This window comes from Falco cherrug, chromosome 3, assembly GCF_023634085.1.
Source record: "Falco cherrug isolate bFalChe1 chromosome 3, bFalChe1.pri, whole genome shotgun sequence".
Lineage (NCBI taxonomy): Eukaryota > Metazoa > Chordata > Aves > Falconiformes > Falconidae > Falco > Falco cherrug.
Genome location: NC_073699.1, coordinates 78,183,265 through 78,197,835, shown reverse-complemented (window position 1 = coordinate 78,197,835; position 14,571 = coordinate 78,183,265). Strand labels below are relative to the sequence as shown.

Sequence of the window (14,571 nt, the reverse complement as noted above, 5' to 3'; positions counted from 1 at the left end):
TGGGGGTTTCAGTTTTAAAGCCACACAAGGACAAAACCATATCTAAAGCTCAGAGGTGGCCATCACTTGAAGAAAGTTTTAGTGGTCGGGCTACAAATGTCAAGTCAGCCAGGGTTCTAAATTTTTTTGGTTTGTTTTTCAAAGATTAGGAAAATTAGTTATAAGAAGCTTTTTTAACAGTTGGGGCAGGGAGATGTTCATGCATCTAACTCAAATGCAGCAGTCCCTTCTCTGATTGTCTCCTGTTTGAAAAGAGAATAATCCCCAGGACAACTAAGGCAATTGCATACATAAAGAAGCAACATTAGGAAAGTATTTTATGTAATTTTTTTTTGCTGTCCTTGCACGTGATTTATTAGCTGGAACATGGAAGAAAGCCAGCACACATGGCCAGTTTGCACTCTATGAGACGCCAGTTCAGGAACTTTTTGTAGTAATTAATCTAAACCATAGAACTAAAAACTTAAAGCTCTATAGCCAACTGCAGCCTTCACTTTCTTGTTTCTGTTCTCATGGCAGGAAGTTGCAGAACCACTTCTAGACCTGAAGGAAGGAATGGACCAGCTGGAGCACAATAAAACTTTGGGATTTATCCTTTCTACTCTACTAGCCATTGGAAACTTTCTGAATGGAACCAACGTAAGCCTGATGTCCCAGCATTTCCCCTGCAGGTTTTTCCTTCAAAAAAAGAAGTCAAAACCATTATGACAATTGTAACCCTATATTTATTTTGTACCAGAAGAGTAATTTAGAAAACAGAACCTACTTTTCCTTTTTATTGTATGTCAGGGTGCTTTTTGCCTCTTTCATCATAACCTGTAGAAAACACGGAGCTAGGAACTCTTCTGCAGTAACTCCCTTGAGTTTAGTGCCAACGCTCCCCATTCAAATTGTGAGAACTGTGTCATGAGCCATTTCACTGCAGATGGACTGATTTAAGGCCTACTCCTCAGCAAGTTAAAAACAAATAAAAGCAATGTTTCTTCTCCTGTAGGATTCTTCTTTTTTCCCCTCTGCCCCTACTTGGTAATCATTTTTGTCTACTAATCTGCATGGGAAGGAGTAAACATTTTAATTTTTATTTTGTTCCCTTTTTTCCACCTTATAGGCCAAAGCTTTTGAGTTGAGCTACCTCGAGAAGGTTCCAGAAGTCAAGGACACGGTGCACAAGCAGTCACTCCTGCACCACGTCTGCACTATGGTGGTGGAAAAGTTCCCAGACAGCACTGATCTTTATTCAGAGATCGGGGCCATCACTAGGTCAGCCAAGGTATGTCTAGTGGGTAAATTCTATATGTGTTTCTAAAAACTCTTCAAAATTAAATATTTAAGATTATGTTTTACTCTTTTATTTTATTCCCCTATGGACACAGCACTTTTTATGAATGTGGCTTCATAGTGTCATTCCCACTGAATTTCAAAGGTGCTAGTACTCTCTCTTCTGAGCTTTATCTTTTGTCTGTCAGGTGGTTTCCTCATCAATGCACTAATAGGCAGCCACGTTATAACAGCCATTTTAATGTTATATACATTATTAATGTATATAACTATTAGGGATTATTTTCACTTTAAAATGTTATTTGAGCAATATCTTCAAATATATTTATTCTGTGGTAGGGGGGGAATCTCTTTTTAAGGTAGACGGCTGATGGTATTTTAAGGGGAATGGTTGGAATGAACTTTTTTGGTAATAAAGTTGTTCCAAAATGAAAGCGTCCCTGAAATATTTTGTTTACCTCCTTTTCTGTCCTCCTCCTCCTGAAAATAACTCTGACAATTAGGAGTTAGGAAGATAAATAGAAATAAAGGAAACTTGTGACAGCACCTCTTTTTAAAAAATGGTGATCCCTTGACTAATGCATAGGTCTGGAGAGTGGCTCAATTTGGCATGCAGATTATTTATTACTGCTGCTAGCAGGCATGATAGAAACACTGTAAGCTCAGTCTTGGATCTCTCAGAGTATGAGATTTCATGGATGACCCTTAAAAGAAGTACATTATTGATTAATAGAGTAAACATGACGGACTATCACCAGGAGATAAAAACCATGAAAATTCTGGTTTAGAGTTATGTCTTGTGAAAATGGTAATAATTACAGCAGATAATACTAGTATCTGTCTAGTCCGGTGTCTTGATTCAGACAGTGGCCAATATCAGCTGCTTGAGAGGAGAGCACAAAAACTTTGAAGGAGAAGGAAAGTCTCTCCTAGAAAAAATCTGGTTTTGTTTCATAAGCCATAATACTCATTATATGTGTCAAAGGGAGGAATGATTTCTTTTCCAAAAGCCACCTTATGTGGGTATTGGCGGGGGGACGGATGGACAGACACACCCTGTATAATACAATTTCCTTTAAATTGCAAAAATCAAATCTTAGGTTTGCTCCTAGCATAGTTCTTATAACAATCAATTCATAATCTAATTTTGTCTGCTGTTGGTTGAATTTGCCAATTTCAGGATTTACTGTCTGAATATATTCAACACTCAAAACTTTTCTTCACCTCTCTATTTCATAGAATAACTTATGTTAGAAAGGACCTCTGAAGATCATCTGGTCCATCACCCTTTTCAGTGCAAGACCAAATTAAACCAGGCTGCTCAGATCCTTATCTGAGTCTCAAATAATCTTTCAACTTCTTTTTTTTTTTTTTTTTTGAGACCCTTTCCACACTTTTTCTCCGTCTTACATTTTAGAACAGGTTAAACAATAGCAAACAGTGTATTCCAGCCTCTCCTTATAAAAGTTATATACTTATTGGTTCCATTCTGCTTGGGCTATCTTTTGTTAGATGCCCTGATGGTTTTTTTGTGATTTGCTAACCTTATGACACCAGTTGTCTTTGGGCAGTTCACAAGAACATCCAGCCAGTTTCCTGAGCTGATCGGAGAATTCAGCACTCAGCCAGATGCCAAAGGAGCCCGATGTTGCGGGCAAGTGTCCACTTCATTGCGATGTAGTAATGACCATGATCTGCTGAAGCAGATTTACTGCTTTCTTTCAAACCCCTATTAATCTTAAATCAGGACTAATTGATTGATTTCTTGACATCTGTAGATTTTACCCTCTCGATGTGCTTCCTTTTTTCTAGATAATTTTGAAATACAAATACAAACCATGAGGCATCTGCTGTTAACCCTGTTGTCAGATAAGAATCAATATATATTCCTTCTTTTGTTCTCTTAGCCTCACACTTCGTAGGTGGCCTCCCATGAAGCTCTTATAAAAATTTGGAAAGTATAATTGTCTTTACTTGCTCATATCTGTCCAGTATTTCATAAACATATTCAAATGTAGTGGTTATTTTTTATGTATTTAATTTCCTCTTACTCATTCTTTCAGCCAGGCTATCAGGTACAGTAACAAAGCTCGGAGCTCTACAGTTGTCTGAATCAGCCTTGCTGCTATTTTAAAGATAGATGAAACTTTTGCTAGCCTCGGATTCTTTAGGATACTTAGTGTGGTGAAAGCATACTCATTTTAGCCAGTGCTTCCAGAGGTTTTTTTATTTTAATTGCTGTCAGAATTACTGTCTTCTGCTTGTTAACATCTTTGTAAGATATCCTCCTCCAACGGATTGGGTTCTGCTGGCAGATATTTGAGCCTTGCTGTTAGTTCATGTTTGTTAAAAAATAAAAGCAGGTACAGGAATAGGTTTCTCCCCAACATCTTCTGTAGTGAAGTTACATGAAAAGAAGTCACCTTGCTTCCCTTCCCTAACTTTTGTCATCCTCAGTTTCTTTCATCCCTAGTGATCCAGGACCTCCTACATGTTTTCATTTTTTTGGATACCATAAAGGAATTTGTGGCTTTTGTTTTATATCCTTAGATATTTGCTCTTTGGATTCCATCTCTGTTCTCTTATACTTCCTCTTGCATAGCCTATGTTTAGCTCTGTTTTATTGCCTTCACTGAGGTTGGTTTCTCATGTTTGGAAGGTTTTAATTTTTTTGTTGGGTTGTTTTTTTTTTTTTTCCTTTGAGTGAATCTTCATCTCTTAACATTTAAATATACTTGTTTCTCATTTGCTGCTTCTTCTCTGTTAAAAAATTATTTCGCTTTTTTTTAGATTGGGACCAAGTTAATCACTAAAATAAAATTTATGGTGAAAGAGAAAAGCCTTTGTTTTCAAAAATCCACACCACCATGTATGGTGTGCTTTCAAGTGAATCTTCTGTTTTTCAGTCTTAGAAAGTGGAAGAAATCTTAACCTAATGCTGTCACTTATAAAAAATTTTTAGGTCTAAAAGCATGTGAAATTAAACACAGTCTTTCAGTCTGTGGTTTGCTGATCTAGTGGCCCTGCCCAAAGCGGACAAAATTCTGAAAGGGCCAGACAAAATCACATTAAGAGAAATTATAGCCTTAACCTTCCCCGTGACGCCCAAGGTCTCCCTCCTTGGGATGTTCCTGCATGTGTTATACCACTGATGGATTACTGTAACAAGCTCTATTCCCACTTGATCTTAGCTGCCACAAATCAAAGAGTTAGGACATGGAAGCCATCCAAGCTGCCCTCTTCAAGGGAATGTTCACAGACGAGGTGAAATCTTGGTTTAGGAAAGCTGACAGGAAAGGAGAACTAGTATTTCAGTGTGGATTAGGCTGTATTTTGAGCTCCATTTTGTCTACAAACATCTTTCAGAAACCACAAAGGCTAAACAATTTCCATCCTGTAGATAAATAGAGATGCCCCTTCCCCTGAGATGCACATCATATGAGAATTTCCTGAGCCTTAGTCCATGAAAAAAAGCCATAAAGAAAACAGGCTGCCTCACCAGAAAGGAGTTAGAAAGACCAGAAACAAAATGGTATGGTTATTGCAAAACTTGTGGCTTTTTGTTGAAGGACTAAAGTCATAAATCACAAAAAAAGCAGAAACAAGTGAAAAAATGATCAAAAACCAGAATTCTAGATAAATAAAAGTATTCGTAGTTGTATAAAAATATATAAGACCATGCAGGGCACTGATTGTCTAGTATTCCATGATTAAAAGCACTTGGTTGTTTGGGGGGGGTTGCTTTTTTTTTTTTTAAAAAAAAAAACCCCACCATATTTTAAGTTGTTTTTTCACTGGAGTTGTACTAGAACTGGTGTACCTAATACTGGTAGACCCCCAGATTTCTATAGATAAATTCAGTATTATTCCTAGAAACTTCCATACCAGTACAGCAAGGAGGGGTTACGTCAGCCCTAGTATCTTCTCTGTTAGTGAATAAAAAAACTATTTTTATTACAGACGTTCATCTTCTCTCTCAACCCCATAAATATTTTTCCCCATGCATCTGAAAGCTGGCCAGCTCCATAGAGTGAATTAGTAATTGTCCTTTTCTCGCCCTAAGTTTAATTTACTTGCAAGATGCCAAATTTCTGGCTTTTTTTAACCCCTTGCAGCAAGACACTTGGGTTAGTTTTGGATACTAGGCAGCGGAGAAGCAGGCAACTTTTAAAAGTAAGCAATAGGAACTGTTAACAATGCAGGGGAGGGGGCGAGGTTTGCTGGTAGGAAAACGCTTAGGATGAGTCGAAGGCGTACACAGGGGAGAAGGAAGCCTGCAGCTGCCCTCCAAGGGAGTTGGCAGGGAGGCATGGGGAGAAAGGAGATGGCTGACACAGAAGCGCTCTTCTGATGTGCTGTAGCTTCTGCTTAATACCTGGAAAGCAGTGAAAGGAGAAAGAAGAAAAAAAAAAAAAGTAGGGAAGATCATACTACTTCCTGTGCTGCTTCAGTGGGGTTTCTTTTGTCTCTCTTGATAGGAGGTATTTGTGTGCGATTATCATTAAGGTGGGCTTTCCCCATGTTATTTGAAACAAAAAGTAAATGCCAAAAGTCAAATTATTTTCCATCAAAAAAAGTGGTTGGGGAATGCAAGGTTTCTTATGGTTGTATCATTCCTTGTGGTGCCTGCAGCTGCTACAGTTCCTGGCATGGGCTAGCAGGAGCAAAGGTGAAGATGGAGCAGGGTAAGGCAGATCCTGCTGGTTGCTGGGCAGACTGGGGCGAGGGGGAAAGATCTTCAGTGGCAAAGGAGACTTTCAGGTTTTGTCTGAAAGACAGCAAATTAAGTTTAGCACATGTGCCTGACAGCACTGTGGTGTTTCAGTAACATTCCAGGTGAAATGCTGGCAAGTAGTGTTGCAGGTGCCAGAATACCATCTGAAGGAACCTACATCACCACTTACTGGTATTGCTCCTCTTCATCCCAGATTGTGGGAACTGTCATACAGCATCTGCAAAAAGATCCCATATTAGTGTGTTTATTGTGGATTGTTTAAGGAACTAAAATGCAGTGGAGATGTATATAATTAGGTATGGTCATCTGGTCATACTTCAGTAACCACCCCATCCTTCAATTTTTAATTAGTGGATTGACTCAGGTGCTCTCATTTCCAGAATTATTGTGGCAGAATCCCACCTCTTAGCCTAGAATTACAAATGTCTGGACAGAACCTCCTTTACATTTTGCTTTCTTTTGAGAGCTGCCATCTACTTCACTTGTAATATGTGACCAACATCATGCAAGTCAGACTAACATTGGTCTTGGGGTAATTCTTGTGACATTCAGTGACAAGCAAGCCAGTGTGGAAATACGGGAGGAGGCAGAGTTTTGAACATAGGCCACAGGAGGTCACAGCACTCAGATGACAGTGTGTTTGCAAGGAGCAATTCTCAGAATTTCCTTTGGCACTGAACCAGCTCAGGAAAAGAGGAATATTTCATGTTCCCTGCCAGAACGCATCCCTGTAATAATGTGAAAATGAATGTTCTGACCCTAAATTATAAACAGCTCAGACTAGGCTGTGGTCTGCTGCAGAAACTTTCTTGAACTTTGAAGAAAGAGAGATTTTGTCTATGATTATGTATATCTTTCTATGATGTGTATGAAATAGTAGTCACTTTATTTTTAATTTAAGGCAACATTTGTCATTGTGAAAGCATCAGTCTTATATTTAATGCACCTTGTGGGTAGGATAAAAATGCAGAGATCTAGGTCTTCCTTACAAAATATCTGGATTTTATATGTTCACCACTAAAAGAAACAGGCTGCAGCAATAAACAATAAATATAGTATCAAGCAATAGAAAACTTAAGGATACTGAGGCTTCACAACAAGTTTTTCACTGGCCTTCAGAACAAAAATTTTGGGTATTTTACAGGGATTCTGAAAAGAAGTGCTTTTTAAGCAGAAACCTCAGCTTCACCAGTTTCCCTTCATTTATTTGTTTTGCGTTTTTTTACTTCAATCCAGTTGTGACATTTTTGACCCTTTTCAAGGGCTGAATATAAATACAGGAGGTAGGAAACATGAGTATCATCAGGAGCAGCATCTTTGATTTTAAGATGGTTTTGTACCGAGTAGTGGTGGAGCTTGGCCCAGACACTAGAGGAGGTTTAGCTGGAAGAGGAAATGTGTAACGCACTTTCCAGCTGAGGGAATGCTGGAGAAAGATGACCTGCTATCTCACAGGGGCTACAGTTGTTTGCTGTGCAATGCATACGTGGAATTGTATATGCTGCCCTAGGGAATACATAGCAGAAGGCGCTTCAGGTTTAAGGCAATGCATTTAATTCCCAATGTCACCTCAAAGCAACCCTTCTTCTCTCTCCCAAAAAATGATAGAGTCCAGTTTCTGTGTTGCCATGAGTATTTATGGCCACACAGAGAAATGACATCCCAACCCAAAGACCAGAAAGGCTCCCTGACATGTATTGCCTGAATGACTGAGACATGGTCTAGTATTTCATTAATTAGAAAGTTTTTAACTTGTATATGCAGCAGGTGATATTGGAAGTATGGCATGGATTTGAACTTGAAAAAACCAGGCCTTTTAAAGGACCAATGTTCATGGAACCTGTAGGGCAGAGAAGTACATGCTGAGCTGTTTGGTGGTGGTGGTGGTTTTTGAGTTGGGTGAAAACCAGCGAAAGCAGAAGTAATTTGGGCAGTAGGTGTATCGTGCAATATTGAATCCTCAGCCCAATGAAGTGAGAAACTTATTAGAATTCTTTTTTGTGTTGTTTATGGCAGAGTCATCTGTTACTCTAGTGGTAAGCAATAAACAATGATATAAAGTGATTAAAATGAGTCCTGGCATTGCTGACATGTGGTTGGAAGGTTTTATTCTTGGTCTGAGTGTCTTTTGTGCAAAATATGGTGGTGCATTAATTTGAAAAATGTATATTATTTTTATATTTTTAAAGTTGTCCATTAGTGGCTTATAGCCATGGTTTCCTGAATGAGGCAGACCCTGAAGGGCTTGTATCACATAAACTAGTCTTTAAATCCTATTTGGATAGGCTGCCTCTGGCTACTCCACTCTGATGCAACAGTGTCTACAAAGGCATTTTTCAGAAGACTGAACAGTGGGCCTAGTGAGAGATTCACAGATAAGTAACAAACAGTTCTGAATACTTTTCAGATAATGTGGTTGTGAATGGAGAGGAAACTGGTGAGAGAAAGGAGGAAGATATCAAATACATCCAAGGAGCATTTAGAAAGTTGCTTTTTCTAAATTGGTTTGCAGATGAAAATAAACATTACATAGTGTCTGAAAGAAAATATATTTTTCTTTTGCATAACAGCCTAAGACCATTCATTCTTTTGCCTGAGGGAGAAAAGGTGATATTTTTCTTAAAGTTGTAGCAGAAGGTAACAGTAAGCAGAACCAGCAAGCTGCACATGTTTTGCACATACATGTACCAAGGAGGAAGAAGAATAATTTATGTTTCCACTTCCCTCCAAATCCTGGGGCCAGACACAACATCCGTGCACTGCTATCCAGGGAGAAAGCTGTAATGACCATTTCAGATTCCTGCTCCTTTTATTCAGTGGAGTATAGTTATAAAATAATGCCACAGCAGTTCTTGTCCGAGCACCTCCTATGCTGAGATCTCCTGGAGCCGCAACTCATCTGAAATCCTTCTTAGTCCCAGCATGATTTTCCCGCTGGGCAAGAACTGGTGCATCTTTCCTTTCAAGAGAGGAAGAATGAAAAAAAAAAAAAAAACCACCAAAAAACCAAAAAAGGAATCATATCTTTCTACCACTATGCAGCATTAATTCTCTTAATAAAGTTTTGGGAATAAACACGTAAATAAGAAGGTGCAATCCATGCTGCCTTGGGAATGCTGTGTGGACTGTCTGGGAAGTAGTATGGTACTGTGGATGATGCCTTTTCACATTTCCTTTACGCATATTAGACTGAATAATTGTCATTATTACTCCATACAAGTTCTTGTCCTCCTTATCATAGGAACATGTAGTTGGGGGATCATTTAGCACCATTGTTACTGATACATTTGTATATAACACTTTCAGTGTTAGAACACATCCTAACAGAACAACAATAACACTAAAAATTACCAAAAAAAAAGAAATTGGCAAGGATATTGCTGAGCAAGGTGACTGCTTTTAAACATTTATGCACAAATATTAGATCTAGGTTTGGACCACTGTGCTTATCTTTCATGGTTGGCTACCTCAGTAAAAGTGAGGCTAAATTTTTGCTTTTCAGACGGATTTGTATTTTACTTACATTTTCCATTGATGCAAATACCTGCAGTTTTATGACAGAAATGTGCATGAAATGGAGGAACTTGTTGGCCACGTTGTCGTTGGACTGCTGCTACTCAGAATAGTATAAAAGCTTCTTTATGACCATGATGCATTTGGCTTCATAGTGAAGAGAGTAGAGGATCTGAGGATGACAAATTCCTTAGGAACCTGCTTTTCAGTGGAATCTGGTGCTCATAATTGAGGGAATTAGTAGCTGTCTCTTTTGATTAATATTCCAACACATTACAAGGCTTATAAAATGTAAGACTTTGCAGAATAAGCGTGTATGTTCAATAGGATTTTGGTATATTTTATCAGTTAAAAATACATACTGCTATTTCAGATAGCCAGGGAAAGCCAGTCTGTGTGAGAGTTGATACATACACTTAAAATACAGTAATTGCTGGCATGCAACCTGGATATTATATTCCACTAGCCTATGAAAAAAACATCACCTGGATTCTGTGTACAAGTGTCTGCAATTGCGGGAGAGTCCAGTAGAAAATCAGTGGTCAGTGGATCTTTGGCTTTACTGTGCTAAGAGATTTATGGCTAATTTATTATCGGAGCACCAGCAGTGAAGAAAAAAAGGGGATGGCAGAGAAACACAAAGGTAAGGTATGTAAATGAAGGAGAGAGGAGATACAGTGATGGTGACTGTGCTTGTCACATTATGCTGTTTCCCATTACAGAGTATCAGATCAGTGTTGCTGCTAGAAGAAGGGAGGGGGAAAGCTTCTTTTCTGTGGTTTGAAATGTCATGCAGATAGTACTCTAAAGCTGCAGACTATCACATTTTGATACATTTGGTAGGACGGTCCAAATACTTTTAGCTTCAGAATTTTCCTTTTGAGACAATGCAGCCTGAATGTGTAATATCTCACTTCTGCAAGATTTAGTAGGAAAAATCTTGTCATCAGGCTGATAGCCTTTTTGTTGGGTTACTTGGTTTTCTACTACAGAAAGATCTGAAGGCTGTTACCTGGTGCTCTGTTGGGCGGCAGTTTCTGCGCCTTGGATAGGAGAAAGGGTTGTTTTATGGTATATTATGTGTGAAGGAGTTTCACTTAACTCCTTGCATGTAAGATCGAGAGCACACTGAATTGGATTCTGTGTCTACTTTCAAAATTTGCACTGGTGAAATAACACTTCATGAAATACCAGGTGGGATACCTGGTTGTCTCTGAAAAATTTTGAATTTTAATATTTCACACGTGGTATTTTTCTGTAAGTGTATTCCTTTCTGTCCACACTCTGACCAAACTGGAGAGCTGGTAGCCAGAACATTTCAGATTTGATGAAGGTTTATCAGATTCTTGCTGGCACAGAACAGTTTTCATGTGGGGGATGCCCAGGCACATTATCCTATATTGCATTTCTTGCTTTACTCCTAGGAGTTTACAATTTTTGCTGGAGCAGTCACCTGTGCTCTACAGGTTTTATTCCAGGATGGCTCAGGTGGCATCCTTCTTTCCTTCTTGCTGTGGTCTCCTTAGAACTTCTCCAGAGATTTTTGTTTGCACTCAGAAAATTCCTGTGCATCCCTTAGCCCAACCTGCCATCCCCAATCCTTGCTGGAACTATCCACTCTTGTGAATGCACTGGCTGTTAGAAGATTTCAAGGGGTGGGCAATTTGCCACATCTTTTCCTTGCAGATATACCGTTCTCCAAATATGTCTCTTGAAACCCTACAGGCTTGACCCTCAGAGCTTTTTGATAGATTTTTGATAGATTAAAACTCATTTTGTTTTCAGCTGTCATAAAAATGTCATAAAATTTAATTTCCCTGCTTCAGGGTCTGAAAGATTTCCCCAACTAGGCTGGATTATTCTTACTAATAAGACCTAGAAATACCTCCTCTTGGCTTTTTTTTTTTTTTTTTTTTCTTTCTTAATAGGAATAGTAGTATTTTTCTCCATGTGTGTTTTAGATATACCACCTATGGAGAGAAGCAATGTGTTTATCATCAACAGTGAAAATACTGACCTGGAAAGGGCTTTTTTTAAAAAAAAACACATATGCATTGATATGGATATAAGGAAAACAAAAACCCCACAGCTGCTCTGCCTGCAGGGCTTTTCTGAATAGTAGAACGGATCAAAGGATGTTTTTATTTCCTTGTGAAGAGGAAAAATTCATCACTTTATAAATCACAGCAAAAACAAATCAAATGAATACCAGGAGCTTTTTAATAATAATGCATCTCTTATGGCTGTCCTCAGTATAGGTCTCAGCAGTGGGTGCCGCACACAGCTAAAAAGAGTGAACTAAAACCTGTGTCTGGTGCTGGTTTTCATTTAGCGTTAAGGCATTAACTGGAGTACCAGACTGTAACATCCCCAACACTGATGTGTTTAGAATCTGAGAGTTAAGTCTGTATTTTATAGCTTGAGTTCACCTGAACTGTGAAGTGATATTATAAAATAAATTTCTCCTTCAGAATTCAAGAATATGTTGGGTAGTTCTACTTTTTTCATCTGTTGTGTGCTGTGGTTGGCTCATTAATGCATTTTGTCCAGTTGTTAGCAATGTATCCTGAATGTCTTCATAGACTCTTGCAATTTGAACACCTTTTTTGGTTAATGAATAAAGGAGAAGTGCTCTCTCACCTTCTCTGGAACGTGTTGGCTTCTGTCCTGATGAATGTGACTGTAGGATGCAGTCATTTATTTTAAATGTGTTGAGAGGCTTTCAAAGCCATTATATGATCTTATTACAAGCCAGCAAATTCATGCTGTATGACAAGGGATGAAAGTTAGTGCTGAGATCACTAAATAACATTTACTTTCAATAGAGCTTTAAAAAATTCTGGCCCATGAATTTTGTGATTAGAAGTGTATCATGTGTTAACAAGTCAGTGCACGGCTAGGGAATAGATCCAACTGCTTCCTAAATGGGAGAAGTGTTGGCTGGGTACAACAGTGAGCAGTAGACAGGGTATAAAAAGCTACGAGTAGTAGAGAAAAAGATTAAGAAAAAGAGAAAGTTTTGCATTACCTCAGAAATAACTGAGTCATGAAGTTGCTTGGTGCAGGCATGAAATTATTAGGAAGGGAAAAAACACATCACAATATTTTAATCTCTCATCTTTAGGCGTTAGGCCTCCAAAACTAAAACCAAGTGTCTAAGTGTATATGTATATGGGTATTTCTTTGTATTCAGTTTTCCGTACTAGCATTTCATGTCTAGACAAAGTGTGACAGAGAAAGCTATTTCTTAATTATTTAGCAGTAATTAATAATGCAAATTAATGTTGTGCTGCCACTACATTGACCCTTTCTTATACGTATATTGCATTGTTCAGATATCCAAGGATACTACTGCAGTGTTTTCACCTAGTGTTGCATTTTCTTTTCTTTCCTGGTTTTTTCAGGTTGACTTTGAACAGCTCCAGGAAAACTTGTGTCAGATGGAAAGACGGTGCAAAGCATCATGGGATCACCTTAAGGCTATAGCAAAGCATGAAATGAAGCCAGCCCTAAAGCAAAAAATGTCTGAGTTCCTTAAAGACTGTGCAGAAAGAATCATAATCCTGAAGATTGTTCATAGAAGAATAATTAACAGGTACAGAATTGGATTAGTGACAGCAATATCTTGATAATAAATGACTTGCTAAAATTATAAATTATGACTTCATAAATATGTTTTTTGTAAGTGTTTAATCCACATTCCAGAAAGTAATGTTACCATGATGTATGTGATGCATACTTTATTATAGATGCCATTTAAGAAAGATCCCCACTCCAGAAAGTTACTATATTTCTGATGAAAAGAAGCAATGATCCAGGCAAACATTTATTCCCAAGGTGCAATAACTTTTAACTCCTAGTCCCCAAAAGCTAGCAGCTTTATGGTTAAGCTGCTATATTTTCTGTCCTTCTCTGAATATTTTTGAGGGGGAGTGGCTTATTGTCTGATAAGCAAGAACAGTCTGTAGCAAAAAAATGAAGTTCTCAATGGAGTTAACAGTCATTGCAGTGCTTTGAAATATACATATTCATGATAAATCTGCAGTATACCTGAGCTGCTTTTTTTTTTTAGGTTCACAAATGCACAAATGTAGCTTGAGTTGTCTGAGTAATTTTTCTGTGTTCCTGCTTTATTAATGAAATTTTGAGAGATTTTTCAACTTCTGAACAATTTCCAAATTGCTGTGGTCAAAACTAGGATCTGGATTCTAAATGATCCCAAATTTTTTGATATACACTTGAGAAGCTGATTCGGCTCTTCTTTTGTTTCAATACTGATTTGGTTTTCATGCTCTAAGCAAGCAGAAATCCCAATTGCAGTGGAAGGGAAGTGAATTCACCAGGTTCCTGTTGTGATTATCATATGCACTGCACAAATAAGAAAAATACTAACTTTTTTCTATTATATCCTGCAACTACTACTGCAGTTCTTCAAAAATGGATCTTGTGTCTTTCTAGGAATGGGAAGACTCATCATCAGGGATGTAGATGGAGTTAAAAGGAATTCCCACACATTTTTAAACATGCAGTGCAGTGTTGTAAATCATGCAGCATAGAAGCAATAGTAAAAGCTGCAAATAGTGTGAAAGCTCTGAATGCCACAGAAGCAGTAAAACTGAACTGAGAGTATCCCAAACTAAAGTTCTTGGTAGATAATATAATTTTATGGTCAGTTTTGTGAACCAGAAATTCTTTCCTTCTTGTCTTTGCTAGCCTGTAAATCTGCATTCTTCTTGTCTAGACTTTCCCCAACATCCTGACAGCCTCTTTGAAGTTGCTTAATACAAATAAATAACATTGAAACTTAATAAATATTTTTTCTATAACTGAAATGAAATTGGTCATTCACATGCCAAATTAGTCATATAAAGTAGATGGAGTTCCATAAACATCTTATCTCTTGCATCAGCCTGGGAAAGTGGACTAGGATGAAGTTATCATAGACTAGACTTTCATGGTTTTAATTATAAAACATGCCAGTGTTATGCAAAGCATCCATGAAAATTCTGTAGCACAAAAGAAATGATGGGAGCTAATAAAGTAAT

General features: G+C 38.0%; 1 protein-coding gene across 4 annotated transcripts in view; it reads left to right on the top strand.

Annotated features, from left to right (window-relative positions):
• FHOD3 (formin homology 2 domain containing 3) overlaps nt 1-14,571 on the top strand; it is a 415,647-nt gene that overhangs the window by 369,414 nt on the left and 31,662 nt on the right. For all 4 annotated transcript variants that reach the window (XM_055705739.1, XM_055705737.1, XM_055705738.1 and 1 more), the window contains 3 exons: nt 520-639; nt 1,109-1,270; nt 12,931-13,121. In XM_055705739.1, the coding sequence (XP_055561714.1) occupies nt 520-639; nt 1,109-1,270; nt 12,931-13,121 (473 nt within the window). The remainder of the gene's footprint in view (nt 1-519; nt 640-1,108; nt 1,271-12,930; nt 13,122-14,571) is intronic.